This window comes from Gasterosteus aculeatus, chromosome 2, assembly GCF_964276395.1.
Source record: "Gasterosteus aculeatus chromosome 2, fGasAcu3.hap1.1, whole genome shotgun sequence".
Lineage (NCBI taxonomy): Eukaryota > Metazoa > Chordata > Actinopteri > Perciformes > Gasterosteidae > Gasterosteus > Gasterosteus aculeatus.
The window spans coordinates 25,011,834-25,033,898 of NC_135689.1; the positions used below are offsets into that span (position 1 = coordinate 25,011,834).

Sequence of the window (22,065 nt, forward strand, 5' to 3'; positions counted from 1 at the left end):
ATTTGTTCACATGGGGGCAGGCAGGAAGATTTTTTCCTTTAAAAATGCTATAACTTAAAAAAAAGAATCCTTTTCTATTTACTCTCGTTATCTTTGACTTAAATGTGACAAATATGCAAAAAATGAGACACCAGCAAGTGAATGGACTGTACTTTTCTATTCTTTAACACTATATGACATCATTCACACCCTGATGACAGGAGAACCACACACAGTGACACCTGTCCATCAGTCACTAACATCCACACACTGTAGTCGCAGCTACAGGAGCATGTTGGGCAGCCTAGTTTATGCTTCTGCGTTTTCAGAGACACGCAAGGACACAGACTTGCGTGTCCCTTGCGTGTCTTTTCACGCCTCCTTGTGTGCGTCGACCCATTTTTCTAGAATAGCGTCTAAAGCGACGCAGCCTCCTGCAGCACCAGGCTGTGATTGGTCTGCTGACTACGTCCTTTAGAGTCTCACGTCTCCGTTTTCACAGCACAATACGGCCGTTATTAAAAGGAAGAACGTTGACGAGAGAACGGATCAGATTGAAGAGCTTTTAAATATGAGCGCTTGTACAAGCCGTCATTGGCGGACTATGAGGACGCCGGATGGCCTCTGATTCATGGAGGGAGATCTCCACCAACGAGGGGGACAAAGTCGTGGAGGAAAATACGGGACAAATGTGTCCTTGATGAAGAGCAGCAGTGTGGATGCACGGGGCAATAAAGTCTATGATCAATAAATAAAGCAACCAACGACTTCCACACACAAAGACGTGACTCTCCAGGTCGTCTTCAACAGAACACGTGACTCCACCTGTTGTTCTGGAGGTGAATCGCTCTGCAACACACGCGAGACTTTACAACCAGGAAGTGAAACCAGTGCGTCGACACGACGGTGCGTACAGACGCAGACGCATATGTGCCAGCCAGTGTCTGGACCAAGGACACGTCAGCTGTGTCTGGAAGTCGCTAGGCTGCATCCTTGTGGCCTGCAGCCTTCAGCAGCCTTCGTAGACCTGGTCTGGTCCTCCAACAAGCGCACAGGCTGAACCAGACGGTCTCTGAAATGGGACGGTCTGGCCTACTGGGGGACTTCCTGCTTGCGTCATCAGCGTTACCGCTGCTGCTCCTGTTGCCTAGCAACCTGCTGCGCTTGACAGTAACAAATTACAAAGGACAGAAAAATGAGATAATCTTATTTCATTTCATTTAGGAAGAAAGGTTTCTCCTCCGGAGCGTCATATATTTCAGGCTGAGAGAGGAACTTGAAGAACACAACTAAATGTAAAGTTAGTTTATAATCACACAACAAAAGGAGCAAAGCGAGTCCAGTTTCTGTGTATTTATTCTGTAACGTTACTGACTTAGAAAGTGAGAGATATTAGAGGGAATTCTATTACTTATTACAACCATGACTCTTCCTCGTTGTCCGATCACCCGCCTCCGTCCTGAATAAATTAAATCCTCGTCGGATATGTTGGGCCGCAAAGGACAGATCAGATGTGTCCTCCAAAAGTTGGAGCGGACAGATTGGGACAGCTTTACCACCATCACTAAGAGCACTATATATATATATATGTATATATATATATATATATATATATATATATATATATATATATATATATATATATATATATATATTAAACCATATAAACTATACATATTATATAGCATATATAATCATAGCTAAACGAAAAAAATGCATTAAATAGGACGTGTAACAAAACCGGAAGCTCGATGTAACGGAAGCGGAAGTAACGGAAAGCGAAAAGGAAAACGTCTAATAATAAATGCGAGTTAAACGGTGTTTAGTCCGACCGACTATCCCACCATAGCAGACGGTCTCTCGGCACAACTAAGGCGGGTCGAACACCGTGTTTCTGCCGTTAGTCGTCGCCAACTCTGCGGGCGTTGGAGAACCCAACGGGAGCCCGTCCACCGGGTCCACCGGGTCCACCGGGTCCTCCGGGCAGCCATGTATGGCGGAACGAAGGGGAAGGACCCGCTCCACAGGTACGCTGCACGAGCTCTCTGGTTCCTGTCCTTCCGTGTGCGCGGGACGTCTCCCTCCCGCACCTTTCTGTCCCGCTGCGACACGCGGGCTCACGCTGAATCCACCGGCCGCGTTTGGAGCCGCTGAAGGCTCATAATGCGCGACTACTCCATTAGTCGGTGACCGGAGACCTGCAAAGGTGTTGCACGTTGCATCATAATACAATAGTGTGAAGCGGTGCAGGTAGTTAGTGTGTTAGTGGAGGTAGAGTCTGAAGAGGTGTGTCTGTAGTCTGAAGATGTGAAGGCTCTCTGTGGTCCTGGTGTCTTCAGAGACCTCCTTCCACCATTTAGGAGCAGGACAGCAAAGAGTGGAGATCTAGTCGAGTGTTTTGCTCTCAGTGAGGAGGAACAAGCAGTTTGGCAAGTTTAACATGTTCCACCTCCAAGTTTGTGTTTAAAATACAATTTCTTGTATCTTTCATTTAATGTACTTTCTTAAATTAACATCCTACGAGGCCCCGACCGCGTCCTGAGGAGCCGACGGAAGGGGACGGCCACCTATAATCCTTATGTTTACATTTCTGCAGACTTTACTTGGGCGGATTGCCAACAAATCCTAGCTGTGTGACATTTAAATCTTGAGTTTCTAGAGGAAAACCTAAAGGCATTAGAACAAGTAAACAAAGAGGGTGGCCTGTCAACCTGTCATGGTAGATTTACATCCCAACATTAACATAAGGCATTTAAAATGGTACATAAATAGACACAAAAGCATTGACTGAATTCGGCAGTAGAGTACCGTCATGTCCAGACTGTAGAGCGCACCTGAATATGAGCTGCACCACCTACATTTACAAAGAAAAAAAATGTTTACATATTAAAGATCTAGACTTATATTGTTTGTAAAAGCTGTCTTTTGAAAACCGATCAAATCTGTTGCTGAGGACAAAACCGAATCGTTCTGTTCTTAACACGTTCCTGTGTTTTGTCTCTCAGTGGGACCGGTGTCTTCTACCAGGCAATACCTGCCGTCGGGGCCGATGGCAGAAACATCATGAAACTGATTCCTGTACAAATGGTCAATGGACACGTTTTCAAATCTCAAATAAGCCCCCTCAAAACCGATGCTACACAACCAAAAGCGTTATCGTGGAATATCGCCTCAGCACCAGTTGTCTTAGTGAAAAAGACTTCTTCAGTTTCTTCTGCAACAGAGCGGATCGTCAGCGAACAGGTTTCACTCGTGGGTTCGTCCCCTTATGAAGTCGGTTTGGATCCTGGTAATTCACCCAACAAGCATCCACGACAGCAACTACAACAGAGTGTCAAAACGTTGGCAGTTGTTCCTTCAAAGGCTTCACCTGCACACAGTGGAAACTCCGTAGGACCTCCAAGTCAGCTCCCAGTCCCAGTGCATTCTCCAGCAGCCCCCCGAAGCCGGGGCACTGAGGTTCTCCCTACAGTCCCAGCATCAACACTGCCTGCAGGTATCTGGAAACAGACATTCACTTCGTCAGCCAGCTGCTGTCCAGGTTCACACTTACCCTCGTCACCAACCACAAGTACGGATGGAGGCGTTACTCCACAAAGGGATTCTGCACTCAATGCGCTCAAGTTGCTTTGCAAAATAACAAATACGACATCATGCGCACCACCATCAAAAGGATCAAAATCACATTTCAATTTAATTCCAAAGGTTCCACAAAGCCCCAACAGCCCTAAAAAGTGGTCCATTGAAGATAACAGCCCAACAGCTCCAACCCTTAATCCTTTTTATTCGTCTGTTACTTCAAAGATTTTGCGAGTTCTCGCAGAGAGAGGAAATGCTGGGAAGCCCTGTGAAATTCTTCCAAAACCAGGTCCAACTCTTGGTTCTACAAATCCCTCCTTTGCCTCAGAGATTCTTCGAGAAAGAGAAAAGGCCAGAAAGGACTCTGAAGTCATCACTAAATCTATTACTGAGTCAGGTCCGGGGAACAGTGGAGAAGAAAAGGCCAACGTCATAGACCCGTGCAACAGGAAGCAACCACCACAACAGAGTGTACATTTAATGGCCGTAACACCCTTAGCTAACGGGGGAAATACTGGACCTCTGAATGATCTTCATGTCGCTCTGACAGCTCCAACACCCCCCAGAGGACAGTGGCCTCACACTATCCCTAAGGCACAATTGTGGGCACTCCCAGCATCTGAACGGCGTGCAGCTATAAAGAAACCGACTTTTACTCCGTCAGCCACCTCCTGTCCAAGCTCAGCATGTGCGGTCTCCATGCCACTTATCGCAAGTGTCAATCAAGGTGCTCCAAGGGATTCTGCACTTGATACGTCTAAGTGGCTGTGCAAGACCGCAAATAAAACATCAACCGGTTCAGAACCAAATTTAAAATTAGTTCCAACGGTTCCACAAAGCCCCAACAGCCCTATACAGTGGTCAGTTGAAGAAGGCAACTCGACAGCTCCAACTCTTGATCCTTTTGATTCTTCTGTGGCGTCAGAGATTCCTCCAGTGGCTGCCGAGAGAGAGAACGCTGGGAAGCTCTGTGAGGTCGTTGGGAACTGGGTCTGCGGGTCGAGTCAGGGCAAAAACGGACAAAGACAGGAGAACCCTTTGGTATTGTGTGATGGAAAGCTTTTTTTTTGGGCCAAAAATCACATGCTACCACATAAAAATGGAAAAATGGATCCAACCATAGTAGCAGGAAAAAGTTACGAATCAGACAAAGCCATTGTAGCTCCAACCCAACAGTCAGTTCCACCTGTGGAGAAGCCGGGCCATGGAGTCCTCCACCCAGATCCGTGGCGCCAAGTGATTGACCTTTGTGACGACGACGACGCTGCTCCGAACGACTCGTTTCAACAAGCAGCTTCAGTTTGTGTGCCAGCAGTCACTGTTGTGGATGAAGACAATGTTATATTTGTATCCTACACTCCACCCAACTCTGACTCTCAAGATTTGAGACGAAAATTACAAATGGCTCAAATAGAGGAACCGGACCAGACGGCCACAAGCAATGTAACCGAACAAGAGCGCATGCACGGTACGCCCGGCGCTCTCAGAGAGGAGGAACTTGGCCACAGCACGTCGGTCAACGACAGCCAGCAGCCCACCTCAGCCCAACAGATGGAGCATGTTAACCCCAGCAACGAGGGAACCCGCTCCAGGACGGACCGAGACCCCCACATCATTGAGGTGATGCCCATTCTGTTGCATTATCATATAGGACAAAAATGTTTTTGATGGAAAAAAATATATATTTTGTAGCAATTCTGTGGCAACAAGCGTTTTAAACCTGGTTAATAATACGAGTTCAGAACCAGCGTCCTAGGATCCCGATTGTTATGGTTACTTCAGCCAAATGATAGAAACACATACCCTGTGTATGTTGAACTGACTTGACCCAGAGGTCACGCTGTATGTTTATAGGCTTGTATCAGTCTCATGACCTCACATTGGGTTAAGAGGCAGCTGGTGGTTTTTTTGTTTTTCCCTCATACATTTACCCACATGGACGCTTTACCAAATTCACCAACTGGTGCTGCGCAACGATTTTAATCGCAATTAATTAATTCAAAAGTAGTCTAAATCACGCACTTTTATTTCCGCAAACACTTTAAATAAGGTACTGTTTAACCGCAGTATTCCCCATAACACCTAAAATATTTCTATTTCTATGAATGGAATCCATTAACGATGCCCTGGCAGCAGGGGTGTTCTAGAAGAAACTTGTTTTGTTATAACAGGCACCTTCCAAGTGACAGCTAGTTAACAATGATCAGTGTCTTCCCTGCCATTATAGTGCAGGGCGCCCCCGTCAAACGCTTGACTTTTATTATTCATGAAGCCCCAGATCACAGGAGAAGTCGTTTACGGTTCCCTTTACTACAGAACATGTTTATACCTTGTTACATGACGCCATATTTCTGTGTCTATGGCCCGGTGCTCTGTTCCACCCGGATGAGCACACTCCTAGCGGACATTCTGTAGTGCCTTTAACATTCCAAACAGGTACTAAGCCAGCGAGGGACACGCGTGTTCTAGGCTATGAAACAGTTCATCGTCCAATGTGCCTTATCTACATCGCTCAAAGAAGGTAAAGGAACACTCAAGATCTCAATGTGAATTTAATGTCTGAGGAGAGAAAGGATGCCACATCTTTTGATGGAAATAAAAGTTTCAGCCTACACGGGGCTTAATTTAACACCTCAAATCAATGGGAAGAATGATGTTGCAGGGAAGTCCATTCAGCCCGTCATCCTCCAGGTACTGCCTGCATACTCTTACCCCATAAGGCTTGGCATTGTGGTGCATCAGGAGTGTTAAAGGCCTTCAGTCAACTTCTGTTGAGCTACAGATGCAGGGTTCCTGCGGGTCCTTAAAAAGTCTTCAATTAAAATTCGGGTAATTAAGGTCTTAAATTGTCTTAAATTTCACGTAAAGTTGCTGTAGGTATTAATTTTTTTGCCGGTGCGCTTAATGCCGATGAGAAAGCACAGTGGCGCATCGTAAAACATCTAATATATTCATCTAGTATTGTGCTAAATGCGTCTCCGCAATAGAATATCTGTTTACGGTACGTCGGCTACAGACGCTGACGTCAGGCTGCGTGTCGCAAATTTAACGACAAGTGGATGGAAGAGGACGCGTTTAGGAGGCGGTCGGCGCCGGTTGAAAACAACAATGAGGCGATGTGTAAACTCTGCAAAAAGACCTTTTCAGACCGTGGGGCTCAAAGCCGTCGAGTCGCACATGAAAGGAGGAAAGCACCAGCGATACGTTGCAGCAGCTAGCCATAGCCGTAGCCATAGCGGGGCCAGGTTAATCCCTGCAACAACGTTACAAGTTCACACGCCACCTCTCAGTCGGCTGTAACAGGTTTCATTTCAACACCAGACACCCAAAAGGCAGAGGTACTGTGACGAGGCACAATTCATTTAAATCTAATGGTGACATACGTGGCGTCTTTGCTGCCATGTTCCCCGATTCACAGCTTGCAAAGTCATTCACCTGTGGTGAAAAGAAAACGGCATATGTCGCCAAATATGGCATCGCCTCATTCATCAAAAAGCAGCTATCGCGCAGCGTTAGTGAGAAAACCATATGTTGTCATGTTTGACACAAGTATGAATAAAAGGACAAAGAGCAAACAAATGGACCTTCATTTGCGATTCTGGACGACTGATGATGAGACTGGCACACCCCACGTCATCTCCCGCTACTAGGGGTCGGAGTTCATGGGTCGCTCCAGAGCTGAGGACATGTTGGGTCATTTCAATGTAAGTAACGTTACTATTGTGTTTGGTGTAAAATTGAGTAACCTTAGTGCGGTTTAAAGCTCGTATGCTACCGGTGCAAAATTCACCATTGCATTTATAGGCCACACGCATATAATTATATAATGATTAACGTTAATTATCGCGTGTGTTTGTGTATGTTTGCATTTTATTGTTTAGGTGTAAATATGTGAATACATATTCGTGTGTGTGTGTCAGGGGTTTTGATGGATGTTTTTGATCTCTCTGCTATATCAGCACAACCATTATTATTATTATATAATGTGGATTACTTGGCACATTAAATTGATCTTTTTTTTTTTTTTCCCAATGTGAAAGGTAGAAAGGAGCTGAATCTGAACAATATGCTATATCTCTGTCAATGGACCCGCTGTTAACTGTAAGTTTGTTGAACTCTTGCAAGAGGAACACAGAGAGCTGTGTGGTGGAGCCCAACTACAAATAATTGGGAGTTGTGGCCTTCACACGATGCACAACTCGTTCAAGAACGGTTTTGCGGTGTGGCAAGTTGAGAAAGTCCTGAAAGCCCTGCACTACCTGTTTCATTGTGCTCCTGCAAGGAGAGAAGACTTTGTTAGGGACCAAGTGTGATACATTTCCTTTGCCATGTTGTGGACATCAATGGCTGGAAAACCTTCCAGCAGTGCAGAGAGCCATTGAAATGTGACCATATATTGTCACCTATGTGGATCAGGTCAAAGCCAAGAAGCTCCCCAATCCAAGGTCATCGTCATGTGACACCATCACAGAAGCCCGGATGATCCCTTTAATCTTGGCAAAGTTGCACTTAATGAGTGTCTCAAGAAGTTTTCAGCCATTTCCCACCAAGTACCAGACAGATGTCCCGATGATTCCCTTCCTCGGCAGGGATTGAGGATCTAATCAGGGTAGGCCTAATGACTACTAAGTATATTAATGGTTTAATCATTTAAGCACCGTCATTTACAGAGGATATGAACAATAAAACACAGTTTTCAGCATGATTATGTTTGTAGAAAGTATTGTAAATACTGTAATACTTTTTCCAATTTTGATTAATCATAATTATTATGCTTGTGCTATTCTATTTTCAGACGCTTCATAAAGCGAGACGTCCAGGTTGATGTTGCCCCAGTAAAGCTGGTCAAGCTTGATGTGACAGACCAAAAGCTTTGGGTCAGTCCAAAGCAAGTGGGCATTGGCATGGGAGCCACAGCTGCCCTCAAGGTAATATTTATCCTAGATTACTTTATCAATGTGCTATAGGAGCTGCAAAGTCACTTGACTAATGAAGTATTTATGTTGAAAAAGATCAGATTAATTGTTTTGACATCAAGCAGTTGACATATTAACTGGATCTGTCAAATGTTGTGTAGTGTAAGTTACACATAGGGAGAATTTATTTGATGTTTCATGTGATGGGACTTTTGTGCTTTTGTCAGGCAGTCAGAGTGGTGGAAGTGAGCGTGATGTGTTACTGTTCATGCGAGACAGCCAGAGTGCTCGTTCAAAAATGTGTCCGAACATTCTATTGAAGTGCCCCCTGAAGTACCCCTCTGTCCGAAATATGATGTGCCTGGACCCCCAAAAGATGCAAAGAACCAGACATGTGCCTGCAAAAAATGAAGGCCCTCGTTGTAAAATTTGTGCAGGATAAGAAGCTGTCAGGAGTCACAGCGGGTAACATCTGTAGACGTATCAGAAATGTGAACAATAAGCCTAGTGTTTATCAAAGCGAGTCTTATTTTACATATAAAGTTATACTAGCCTATTATTTTGCAATTTTTTTTAGTATTTTCTTTTATTGAAAATACAGCCTAGTATGAGTTATAATAAATGTATGTAGGCCTAATATATGTTCTTAGACATAATAATTGAAATATAGTTGGAAATATGAGAAACATTTTCCAGAGTATAGTAAAAATAAATCTCTTGTGATTTCCACAAAATATAATTTTAACTAGAAAATGATGTGCTTGTCTTTATCTAAATGCAGGTGATACGATTGCCCAACAATTTCAGAAGTTGCTCTTCAGTGAGGCCAGAGGAGAGGAATTCATGGCCTTCAGTGCATTGGATGGAAAATCGCGAGTTGACAGCTTCCTGCATACGGCCATGAATGGATATGCAGAACTCGCTGCTGCTTCTGTCCCATGGACAAGCTACTGTGGAGCGTGGGTTCTCCATTAACAAGGAGGTGGAGATGTGCAATATGAACGAAGACACTATAGTCTCACAGAGACTAATCTGCGACTATGTGAGGATGTGTGGTGGAGTTGTCAAAGTGCCATTGACTAAAGAGCTGCTAAATGAGGTTGCATCTGCACGCAACCGGTACAGGATCTTCTTGGAAGATGAGAGGAAGAAAAAGGAAAAGACAAAACAGACGAACAAAGAGAAAAGGGGTTGAAGACGAGCTTGAAGAGCTACGCAAGAAAAGAAGAACAATCAACTGTGTGTGAAACTCTAGAAAAGGACGCAGAGAAGGCTGAGAATACAGCAGGGACCAAGATGGCAGAACTTAGACCTTTCTATTCATTGGTTTCTCTCATGAAGAGTCATGTGATAACATTTGTGTTTTCAAACGGTTACTATTTTCATTATTCGATATGGTTCCTTCATGCAATGCGTTGTGTTGTTTGGTGTGTTATGTTGGCTCTGTTCTGCATCACAAAGGAATCACTTTGATTGTTACATCTATATTGGCCAAACAGTGTTGGAAGGGTTATTGTCAGTTATTATACTGTCTCCTAATTTGAGAAAAAGTTTTGATTTCCATTGTAGGAGGCAATAAATTGCGTATTCCAAAGAAATTGTGACATTTTTGGGTCTTACATTATATTGGTTGAGGTCTTAAAAAGCATTAAATTTTACTTTTGAAATGGTGCAAGAACCCTGCGATGTGTATGTACCTCCAGAATAACCCGGATGACGCGCATTGATGAGTCTTCTCTGCACGTTGTTATTTTGCAATGTTGTGTGGGAAACATTAGATCGAGTGCACGGGTACGTAGTAGAAGTAGTAGTACTTTTTCCTAGTAGAGTCACTACTAGAAGTAGTATTTTAGTACTACTACTAGGAGTCATTTTAATAGTAGTAGAAATACTACTAGAAGTAGTGATAGTAATAGTATCATTTGTAGTAGTACTGCTAGTTGTAGTAGTGATAGTATCATTTGTAGTAGTAGTACTAGTTGTGGTAGTAAAATGAGCATGAGTCAGTGCCACAAAGGCAATCAATGATAGCCTAGCTAGCTATCATTTTCACTGGCTGTTTGAGCCACTTGTCAGCCGTTTGGTACTGTTATTGATTGTGCAGTGCTAGCTAGCGCCATGTTAGCGCTATGCTAGCTAGCGCCGTGTGTCTGTCAGACTAGTAGGGGAGGGAGAGTGAGTGCTGGTACGAGGCTGTGTGGTCGTCATGGAGACATGTAAAGGGATTTTACCAAGAAACCACACCTCAAACAAGTTGTCATAACTGCAAAACTATAGTACCTATCCAAAAAATAAGTTTCTTTGAGAGACCCAAGACTCTACCGAACGTAACCATTTGGTCTTTATGTCTGTCCGGTAATAAATACGGCTCCTGTGGCATTTTACAAAACGTGTACCTTCTGGATCTTTTGAGAAATATGTCCACAGATTTGTATTGGAGCCTATGGGGCTTTTGGCAGAGGTTGTGTGACTGTTGGTCTCCTGAGGCCAAAGAACTCTGGGATTCCATAGCCACATTAATCCAATCAGCACAACCGTGCCATCATCCAACCTAAAAATGAAGCCTCAAAAGTGTATTCCTGGCTGTCAGGACAGAAGTGCCATGTTTTTTGAACCAGAGAGATCAAGAGGGAGAAACTTGAATTTGCCTCCACATGCAAAACCAGTCCTGTTTTGGGGGTTGTCTCATTGTTGCCCCGCTAGTGCACCTGTTATCAGACGTGCAATTCCTTTAATTTTTTTCCAAGCAGTTTGTTTTCGATCCATTGATCCCATTCATTACAGTTTCCTTGTCGCCTTCATTACTATTATTTCATATCGGTCTGTGCCAGTTCAGGTCAAGACAAAAACGATTGTCTTCCTGTCCACACACACACACACACACACACCTGTTTCCCATCACCATGCACTCACCAATATCCCCTCGCGCATCAATGCTTCCCCTTGTGATCAATGTCATTACTACCTATGTTGATTTGGTGTTTCCCTCAAACAGACAAACTGCATTCTGGTCCAACAGCCTCTTATTATTGGAATTTTGTTACAATTTAAATTTGATTAACAACAAACTAACTTTTGGTTTATTTTAATGTACAGGTGTATTTTTATTTAACTACAAGATGGTGCTATATGTAAAGCACACAGCTGGCAAGAAGATGCAATTGATATACAATGATCGCATTATTACCAATGATGTGATTTTCGGAAAACTGCTTGAAATATATGAAATTGGTTTCCAACTTTCTTGCTTGGTCCCTTTTGAAGACAAGTGGAAACTTTGGACTTTGGAATCCTCAATAGTGCTAGATTTCAATGCACAAATTTACTTTTCTTTACTGTGAACAATTACCTGCAAAACCTAAGCCAATGCAGCCACTTCTGTACTCTGTTTAATGCTTTAAGCAAATGTAGGATTCATTTTGATTAACAAAAAATAAAGCATTTTAACGCTATTGTCAACGTTGGTATTCATCTCAGAGCCCCGCTGTGGCAGTACTGCAACTGTATAGTCTTGTATGTGGTGCTTGTATTGAAACGCGATTTAATTTCTCCTCGCAGAGCTCTATGACCTGTGGAACATCTGGACTGGTACCAGAATCCTGTCGAAGGACCGATGATCTGCTGAGACGGATTTCTGGGATAACCGCCGATGTGAGAATTTGTCTCCAGAGGATAGACGAAGCCTCAGCCGCGTCTCTTCCTGCGGAACCTCCAACGAGTGAGTGCATCCGGTTAGTGCAGGATCATAAAGACACAACAAGCAGGCTTAAAGAAAGAGAACTGTTATTGCAGCACCTTTACAGCCAACGAGGAACTGAAAGCGGCAATGGTCTCCTCAACGTACTACCCAAACCGGACTTATCCAAAGGTTCATCCACTGCGAGTCCTCACACGGATGCTGGTCCCCCAGAATGTTCACATGTTAAAGTGAACACCAACCCTTCGCCTGAGGGAACGTGTGCTGGCGTAGAATTGAAACCAATGATTGGCTACGTGGAGCCCATAGATGAGGATTTCCTCAGCGCCGATGAGAATGACTTCTCCTACCCACTGGACACAGCTGGCCACCCTCAGACCTGTGCGGATCTGAACGCTGACACAAGGAGACTGGGAAGGAAAAGGAAGCGGCCAACGTGTCCATGTTGCATCGCCGGCACTCAAGATTCCACAGCGAGGTCCAGTGCAAAGTCGGAGGAGCCCGAGAAGTGGGCGGGGATGACGGAGAAGACTGGTAAGAAAGTGGGAAGAGCCAAGGCCTTGGCCAAAGACTTGAAAACATCCAGAGGCGTCACCTGTCTCACAGTCAAGAACAAGCACAGCTGCAGGCCGCCGGAGGAGGCAGCTGGGGAGAGGTTAACCTCGACGCCCACGGACTCCGATGAAGTCCAACTGCACGAGCAGATCACAAGACTCAGGGAGCTTCTGCAAGAGAAAGAGGCGGCTTTAGAGCTCATGAGAACCAACATTTCAAACCCTAACAAAGTGCTGCGGAAGTATCCGTCCTCCAATCCACCCTCACTTTGAAGGTCATGATAGCCCCCCCCCCTCCCTCAAAGGGCCAAAGGCTCGTCCCTCATCCGTCTGCTTCAGTGACCATTGAGACATTGTGGAAATGCTGCCAACTAAACACTGTGGATTAATAGTTAGTTTTAGAGCTTTTCTATTTGATCTTTATTGAAAACATTTTCTCTGAAACAAAATAACTTGTCAAATATGTTTATGAATACTAATACAATATTTATATTTCATTAAATAAATCAAGTTGTCAAAGTGGTTTACGTAAAGGCTTTGTGGTCTGTAAACAGCAAAGTTGACTCCAAAGAGTCTTTGGATGGAGCTGTATCATGACTCGGTGTGACTTGGCCAGCGATGTTGTTCAGCAGGTCAGTCTTGTGGTCCAACCTTTACCTCTAAAGCATCTGAACCATTAGTCTCCATAGTGCTGTTGTGGAAGCATCTTAAAGGTCTGCCTTCACCATTCCTTTAAAACCGTGAATACTTTGTCTTGCTCAGTACCAGGGTACTTATTTAATTCAGGGAATAGTTCTTTAAAATAAAGAGAAAGTAACATTTTGCGTTGTGGTAAATTGAAATATGAGATGACTCCTGATATTAAGAGCAGTTTTTCCAAACTGGAGGTATGACGATATGAATCTTAGGCTGCTATGTACAGACAAGAATGCATCTTGAGAAACGCAAAACCTAGAATGCCAAGTACTGACATGTCCATTCCCCCAGAGACGGGAGGACGAAAGACAGTCGTTCTGCAGCTGACTTAATGATGTCAGCTGATCTTGCTAATTCATTTATTACAGTTCTTGACTGTTACCTATTTATACCAGTTAAGGAGCCGGCCTTTGCCGTCGCCCTGGGCTGGGTCCTTCAGCGACCGCATCGGCTGACCCAAGTCGTCTCTGAAATAGGACGGTCTGGCCTTTGGGGGGGGGGACTTCCTGCTTGCATCATCAGCTTTTCCTCCACCTGCTACACTTGACAGTGAAAGGCTTAAAACACAAAAAAGTAGGCCAGAGATGGTAATCTAATTTAGGAATATGTTCTTCACCTCTGGAGCATGATAGGTTTTGGGCTGAGAGAAGAACATTTTCCAGTAATTTAAATAAAATTCAAATTCAGCCATGTGCTTTTAGCTAATAGTAATATTTTAATCTTAAGGCAGAAGAGATTGATCAATACAGTCAAACATCAAAGCATCCGTGTTTCCAATAAGCCTAAAAGGAATAGTTTTTGGATCCAACGCAAAGACCGCAAATGTGGGTAACTCTTAAAGGGTTTGATTATTTACGAGACCTTTTTCTACTTCCAAACAATGCTAAATGTTCATTTCTATCGCTTGTTATGAGATGGATTAACAGAAAAGTGTGGATTTAAGTTGGTCCCAAACATGTTGTACGCTTTTACACAGCGTCTCCAAAACATTAATGTCCTCCTTATGCTATTCATTATCCCCTAATATTGTCCCTCCCGTCTCTTCCTTCTAAACCTAAATGAATCCCAAGGATTTTTAAATAGTCCTTCCTTCTCTTTCAATCCCACATCTTCTCTCCCTTTCTTATCCACTCCTATATACATGATTTCAGATCTTTCTATGTTGACCTTTGCTCCTGATGCTCTGCTGTATACCCCACGGCCCTTATGACCTCTAGGACTCTCATTGTCTTTGCTGTTGTGTCATCAACATACTCGCTCCCCTGGCAAGTCTCCCCCCCCCGGATCTCTCTCTTCTGCATGAGTAGTGCAGCTAGCGGTTCCTCTGACAGTGCATATAGCATAGCATAGCATAGCCAACAGCTTCTAATTTGTCCCTCTTCCCTGCCTTAGTTAGTCTGTCTAACAGGGGCACTAGTGAGTAAAAGTAAACTAAACCATCAGTCCCTGGGCTCTTGTTTCTCACTAACCCTTGTATGGCGTTCTCTATTTCCCCTGTTTCTATACCTCCTCGCACATCTGCTTAGCTTCCTCGCTCAGCTTAGCCTCCATCTTCTCCAACACTTATCAACCTCTTCCTTGCTAAATAGTTCTTTATAAAATCCTGTAATCTTTTCTCCCTCCTTCCCCTCCACCTGTTCAAAATAGTTGTTGTTTTTTTCCTTTTCCAACTCTAGAAAGAATCCTGTACACTTCTCTCCCTCGATCATCTAACTAGCTCTACTTCTAACCATTGTATCTGCTGTAGCTCTATTCCATGTCTGCCCTCAGTTTCTCCTGCTAGCTCCTCCCTTGGTCCCCTTTCCCTCTCCCCCCCCCTGCTGTATCTAATACTTATGGTTCTTTATCTCCCCCCCATGTGCCCCTCATACATACTTCCATTCCTTCTTCTCAATATACATTCTCTTATGCAGGGGTCTCAAACTCCGGCCTGCGGGCCACATCTGGCCCGCCACCGACGGGGGGGGGACCCCGCTGTTCTTCGGCGGTCGGACCATCGGCCCCCCTCTCAGCGACTGCAATGGTCCGGCCCGCGTTCGGTTGAAGTGGGCTGCATCTCGCCGCACCTGAAACGAGTTGGAGACCCCTGCTCTTATGCTTTCCTTGTACTTTTCTTACACCATACACCCCCTCCTCTGCTTTCACACCTTCCCCCGGGTGAATCTCACTACCCCGTGGTCACTGAGAGCAGCTGTTCTGTACTCAGAACCCAATTCTACTCACTAGGCTCTTTGAACTCCGTACCAAGTCCATCCTGCTTTAAGTACTTCTTTCACCACTTGATGCCTTGAAAAACCCTCTTGGATTGTTTTCCCTCCACACGTCAATTAGGCCATTTGTTTTCATTACTTCCTTCAGCCTCCTTCGTGAGGCGTCTGCCTTAAATTGTACCCTGGCAGATGCATCGAGCCTCCCACACATTAGTCCCCCACAATGATGCATTCTGTGCAACATGTTGCCGCCATTCTTTCAAAGAAGTCCTCCCTTTCCTTCACCTCATTTGGTGCATATATGATCACCAGTTTGTATTCCCTGCCCAGGTGGTCAAAGGATATTCCTATTGTTCTCCCATCCTCACTTTTCCTCACATTCCCAATTTGTCCTCTTTTAACTGAAATCGCTACTCCTCTTGATGTGGTCCCTCCATTGTTAACGTACGCGTCTCCGATCATCTCCCTCTGCAGTTCCTCCACGCATGCATTATGCCAGTGTGTCTCTTGCAGACATGTAATGTCGGCCTCACAGACCAACACGGCTTTCTGCCTCTTATCCGCACTCCTAAGGCCATTCGCATTCAATGTGACAGTAGAGACAATAGAGCTCATTTCTTTGCGTTTGCCCTCTCCAGTGCTGTCTTCCTTCTTTTCAACCATCTTTACTTGTATTTCTTCGTCTGGTGAGGAAGAAATGTGCAGTCCTTAACGCAAGCTCGGACCCATGCGTACGCACAAAAACGGGTGAAATGAGAACCGTCGGCAAACGCAAGAAACACGCACACGTGTGTAAAACTAGACTGTTGTAAAAGAAATACTGCCTCATAAATAACACGAACACCCGTTTGATCTGCAGCGTAAAACAAACAGAAATACTAAGTAACACATTTCAAAAAGAAAAGTGAAATATGTTCTGCAATAATATCGGCATGTTATTAAATTCATCCTCTAAACACAGCTGTTGCTCGTCAGACGGACGGTAATAAAACGCCGTGATGACGTCACAATGCGTGATGGCGCTGATGGCTGATCTTCGCTCTTAGGAGACGTGGCACATGGAAGGATTGGCGCCGTAGTGCAGCGCACCATCGGCCTGTTTAAGGGCAGATGGCGCCGCCTCGACTGCGCCGGAGGAGGTTAACGGGTGTCGGTGGAATCACCGGACTCAGCAGCACGTCTAGCTGCACACGAAAAGCGTACGATTTATTATAACGTACAAAGTAACAAAAAGTGGAAACTGAGGTTCTTCCTCTTTTGAGGGCGCGGTTCAGCAGCATATATAATATATATATATATATATATATATATATATTTTTTTTTTTTTTTTTTCTGTAGCGAGGTGACTCTCAACCCAAAATACGATGCCCCAAACAGAGACAGATTAACAAATCATCTGATTCCTTCTTGGTATGGGGTTGAAAAGAGCAACCAGGTCACAGACCTGAAACATGTCCCACATGCAGCCATCACAGCAGATGGACGGATAAGTTTTAGTCAAGACCACTATCTCAGCGTAAGGTCAGAATAAAGAAAGTGTACAAAGCTCAGACAGGAATAGCTGTGGCCGAGGAGATCGATGGGATCACCCTCTCCTAAAGTCTCTGTGCTCTCCCTCCCCACAGGCTTCTGTGGATGGTGCTTCTGTCTGATGGTGGTTCTATCTGACGGTGGTTCTATGTGACGGTGGTTCTATGTGACGGTGGTTCTATCTGACGGTGGTTCTATCTGATGGTTCTATCTGATGGTGGTTCTGTCTGATGGTGGTTCTATGTGATGGTGGTTCTATCTGATGGTGGTTCTATGTGATGGTGGTTCTATGTGATGGTGGTTCTATGTGATGGTGGTGGTCCCTGCAGTGGTCCTGCTGTGCGTCTGGTTTACTACTCACAGTTACTTGAATCATTCCTGTCATATAGTCTCATGTATTATACGTTGTTCATTCTGTACGCATGGCATCATTGTAGTCGTCCATCAGGAGACGGATCCTCCTCTGACGTTCTCACTGAGGTTTCTTCCCTTTTTTCCCTCTTGGAAGGGTTTTTTCATTGTTTGGGGAGTTTTTCCTGTGTCGATGGAGGGTTTCGGGGCAGAGGATGTTGTATGTGTACAGACTGTAAAGCCCTCTGGGGCAAATTTGTAATTTGCGATTTTGGGCTCTACAAAATAAAATGAATTGAATTGAAGGATCTTTCCAAACGTTACCAGCTACAGTCACTGTCTGACATATGATGAAAAACTATATGACAATCGTATACATGGTTATTTATTGTCATTCACATTGTCCTCTAAATTTGTGTTGTTTGTCCTCCATTTCAAATGTAAGGGTGATGATATCCAGGCATTCCTGGAGGAAGCCACTGTGTTAGATCCCAGATTTAAATCTAAAATGGACAGGGATGAAATCTGGGACAGGATCAGGGCATCAGCAGTGGCAGCAAACACAGAGGCAGTTGAGATTGAGCAGGTACTTGAATTTGACAATGTGTTTACCGTATCTGAGAGCTTTTCTTCTTGCTCTCTGGTTTTTACACCGTACATTTCTTCTCAAGCTGTCAGAGCAAAGAGACACAGGGGCAGTGTCAGGATCTCTGATCCCCCCGAGTTGGTTGATGAGAAGAATCGCAGCACGTTGATCAATTAAAGTCAAAAAGTTAACATTTATTTAGAAGAGAAAAAGATGACATGAGCAATTCTCCGCAGATATCTGGCTCTAACTATTGCCTGCAAGCAGGAGGTCCAACACACCAGCACGTCTCTCAGCGCTCGGCGTAATGACGTCTCCGAGCAGTGAAAACGCGTTTTTATACACATGTGAAGGACATTCTCCGTGCCAGTTACGAGATCCTCCTCAGTGGCCGGTGCAAATCATAATTAATTGACATAAAGTAAAAACGTGGATCCGGAACGAAAGCTCCGAATAAGATATGAACTTCGGCCATGAACAGGAGTCCTTTGTTTTGAAGCGTCTATGAGCTCGAGTCGACCGTCCTCCCTTCTCAGGACACAGCTGCAAAGCAACATGTTGTATCATGCTGCTCTTTGCACATCAGGGTCAAATACAGGACACTTGAGACACGACTTTAGCACAAGACAATGTTATAACATATTTTACCAGTACATGCATCTCACAGCAGGCAGAAGAAGAAGCGGATTACGTAAGTCTATTGCATCTTATTGTGATGAATGATGATAGATGGCAGGGATTATTACACTATTTCATTAAAAAGTAAAGCTTGTGGTTATGTCATTATTTCAGACAGCCCTAGAGGAACTTTTTGAAGAAGAGGAGAGCAAGCTGCTTTCCACGCAGCAGCAGCCCCCGTCTCCACAGCCCAGACAGTGGAGCAAGAAATCCAGCTTTACAGGAGCCTTCCAACCAAAGACGGGCCAGTTTCTGGTGGTGGAAGAAGAGTGACACCTTGCCAGTATCTGTGTGTCCAAGCATCCTCCACCCCTTCTGAAAGGGTGTTCTCCACTGCTGGAGAAAGATCTCGTATCCTTCCTGAGAGGGCAAACATGATCATTTTTCTGCACAAGAATTGTTGATTTGCCTGAGTTGATCGTTTTGGTCTTTACTGAAGACTGTCTGGACCATTGACCAATGAATGTGAAAATTAACGATTTCCACAATAGGCACACTTCTAGCACTTTACTTTGAGAAGTAACTCACGTACTTTAAGTTAGTTTTGAGGGTGCTACACATACTTTGTGTATACTCCGTGGTGTTAATTAAAGCGAGTTATAACAAACAAACAAATTTGTACTTATTCCTTCACCAAATGAGAATCGATAAGGAATCGGACCGTTAAGCAATATCGATAAGGGAATCGTAAAAATCAATTCCCATCCCTCGATATGAGTGAGCGTTGTGGGTTCGTGGATGACGTCATCATGACGCGTTAATATCCGCCGTACTTTGTCTGTCAGCTGCGTGCGAATTTAGGGGGAAAAAAACTATCGTGACTTCGTCAACCACCAACATGTTCGTCTCGTTAACGAAAGTTAGAATAGATTTAGTCATAGTTTTTATTTTTTAAGATCGTTTGTCTCGTCTTAGTCATGGAAAAAAAGGTCGATAACGAACATTAGTTTTTGTTGACAAAATGAACACTGGTACAAACAGAAACCTATTGTCTTTGTTTGCCTTTCTGATGGCTGGAGTTGAATTGGATGATAGATCTTTGTTCCTGCGGGGGAACTAATATGAACGAGGAACGGAGGGCGAGGTGACGCAGGACAACGTTACAAGCTTTTGCTCCGTCGGTGGACACACGGACCAATGCAGTCAGTAGAATCAAAACCGTTTATTGCCACAATGTGATCACAGCAAACAACCACATATAGATTTTTATTTTTATTTTTTCTAAGTGCACAGACAAGCAGGCCGTGAGGCTGTGGCGAGGATGAGCCGCTCACTCATCCAACCACAGCAGTGACGGGCCCTCTCCCCTCGAAGACTTCCGTCTGACCACATGGTCAAATTTCAGTTCCTCATTAACCTCGATGCCTTTGAGGGCCTCGAAGAGGATCACGTCAGTCTATGTTGAGGACGTAGTGAAGCGGCTTCACGTTGGCCATTTTGGTGGTTTATTAACCGCCCCATTGTCTCCACGCCTGGATGGCACTTGCACATCGATGCAGAGATGCTTATCCCCATTTAAAAAAACAAACTTGTAAGAAGCTGGTCCCTGCGATTGGCTGGCGACCAATCCAGGATGTACCCTGTCTATCGCCCGTAGCTGGCTGGGATGGACTCCAGCCCCCCGCGACCCTGTGTGCAGGATAAGCGGTTTGACAATGGATGGATGGATGGAAGAAGCTGGTGGGTTATGGCCTCCGTCTTCAAATTCCTCTCAGCTGCTGTGATAACTCCCCGTGGTAATCGCAGACAACGTCTCCTTTAAAGAAGGACATGGTTGCAACCACTCCTGTAAATGAGAAAACACAATGTTCAGTTATTTCCAAATATAAACTGCATCAAACGATTCGATATAGTTTCCACAGCAGATGGCCAGAGGCACCTTTTATCCAAAATAACTTGCATTATACTCAAGGTTGTTTATATATAATATGTTTGTTTTTTTAGATTAGATTAGATTCAACTTTATTGTCATTGCACAGGGTACAAGTACTGAGGCAACGAAATGCAGTTTAACATCCAACCAGAAGTGCAAAATAGCAAAAAGTGCAGAGTATGTGCATATGTAAAGTGTAATAAGTGAATAAATAGATATGTACAGTAAGAAATACTTATGCAATATGAACAGTAAGGAATAGTTATGCAATATGAACAGTAAGAGGTATTGTAGGTGTAAGTACGATTAATACAGTAATAAAAAAAACATTCTGGTGCAAGTGTTCAGTGGCTGGAGGAAGGTGTGTGGCAGTCGAGCCAGGGTGGAGGGGAAGTACAGTCACTGAGGGAGATGTGTGGGGGTGGGGGGCAGAGTTCAGTAGTCAAATTCGCATGGTTCAATATCCAAAAGTTGCTGACGGCTATATGAGATTCGCAAGACTGTTCTGAGTGAACAGACTCGAAACAAATAGGCAGAAAAATACTATTTTGCAAATTCTGGAGAGACGCTGAGCCTCGCGTTGTTCACGCGTCGCCATCATGGTCAAATTACATATATAGTATAATATATTATATAATATATATAATATATATATATATTATATGTATAATATATATATACAATATATAATATATATATATAATATAAGTCAATATGTGTGGTGGCGTCTCTGCGCACATTAAATTATCTTAAGCACCAAAAAAATCAGAAGAGCCATTTGGGAGCCGAAAGAGTCGGCTCTTTTTAGTGAACCGAGCCAAAAGAGCTGGAATTCCCATCGCTACTACAAACCCTGATCTGTGAAGTGGAGGCTGTGATAAATTCCCGCCCCCTTTCCCACCTGCACACGGACAGCAGTGAACCTTCGCCCCTCACACCTGCTCAGTTCCTGACTGGACAAAGGATTACTACCCTTCCTTCTTATCCGTTACATGATTCCAGTTCAGGGAAAAGGACTGGCACCCAGCTTAACAAGACATTACAGTATCGGCAGAGGCTGAGTACTCATTTCTGGAACCGATGGATACTTGATGGAACTAACCCAATTAGTCGATCCATACCATTCAAAGTTGGAGATGTTGTGTTTATCCCTGATTATAAACAACCCAAACATACGTGGAAGATGGGACGGATTGATGAGATGTTCATGGGAAGAGACAGTAAAATCCGATGTGCTGTAGGATTGCCGTCTGGATTTGTGTTTAGGAGACCTGTACAGTTACTCTACCCGCTGGAAGTGGATGAGCATTGACTGAGGAAAAGTTTGTTGTGGCTGTATTGCATTGCATTGTATTGTATTCCCTAATTACTGTCATTGCAGATTGTTTGGCTCTACCAATGAAGACGCTTCCACGG

The 22,065-nt window shown here is 44.2% G+C and overlaps 1 protein-coding gene across 6 annotated transcripts; it reads left to right on the top strand.

The window, feature by feature from the left end:
• Positions 1 to 1,710: 1,710 nt before the first annotated feature.
• On the top strand, positions 1,711 to 19,391 carry lrif1 (ligand dependent nuclear receptor interacting factor 1). Of its 6 annotated transcripts, none has more exons than XR_013452471.1 (5): positions 1,711 to 2,006; positions 2,985 to 7,262; positions 7,599 to 8,167; positions 8,354 to 8,486; positions 12,033 to 13,544. XR_013452471.1 is itself a non-coding variant. In XM_078087696.1 (4 exons), exons 3-4 carry the CDS (start codon positions 8,463 to 8,465, stop codon positions 12,996 to 12,998), a joined length of 990 nt encoding a protein of 329 aa, XP_077943822.1. In that variant the 5' UTR covers positions 1,711 to 2,006; positions 2,985 to 8,167; positions 8,354 to 8,462; the 3' UTR covers positions 12,999 to 13,544. The 6 variants fall into 6 exon arrangements, 3 of the variants coding, with proteins under 3 accessions (XP_077943822.1, XP_040049785.2, XP_077943821.1); XR_013452470.1 differs by having other exon boundaries at positions 7,603 to 8,167; XR_013452469.1 differs by lacking the exon at positions 12,033 to 13,544 and adding an exon at positions 9,256 to 10,863 and having other exon boundaries at positions 2,985 to 8,167.
• The last annotated feature ends 2,674 nt before the right edge of the window (positions 19,392 to 22,065 follow it).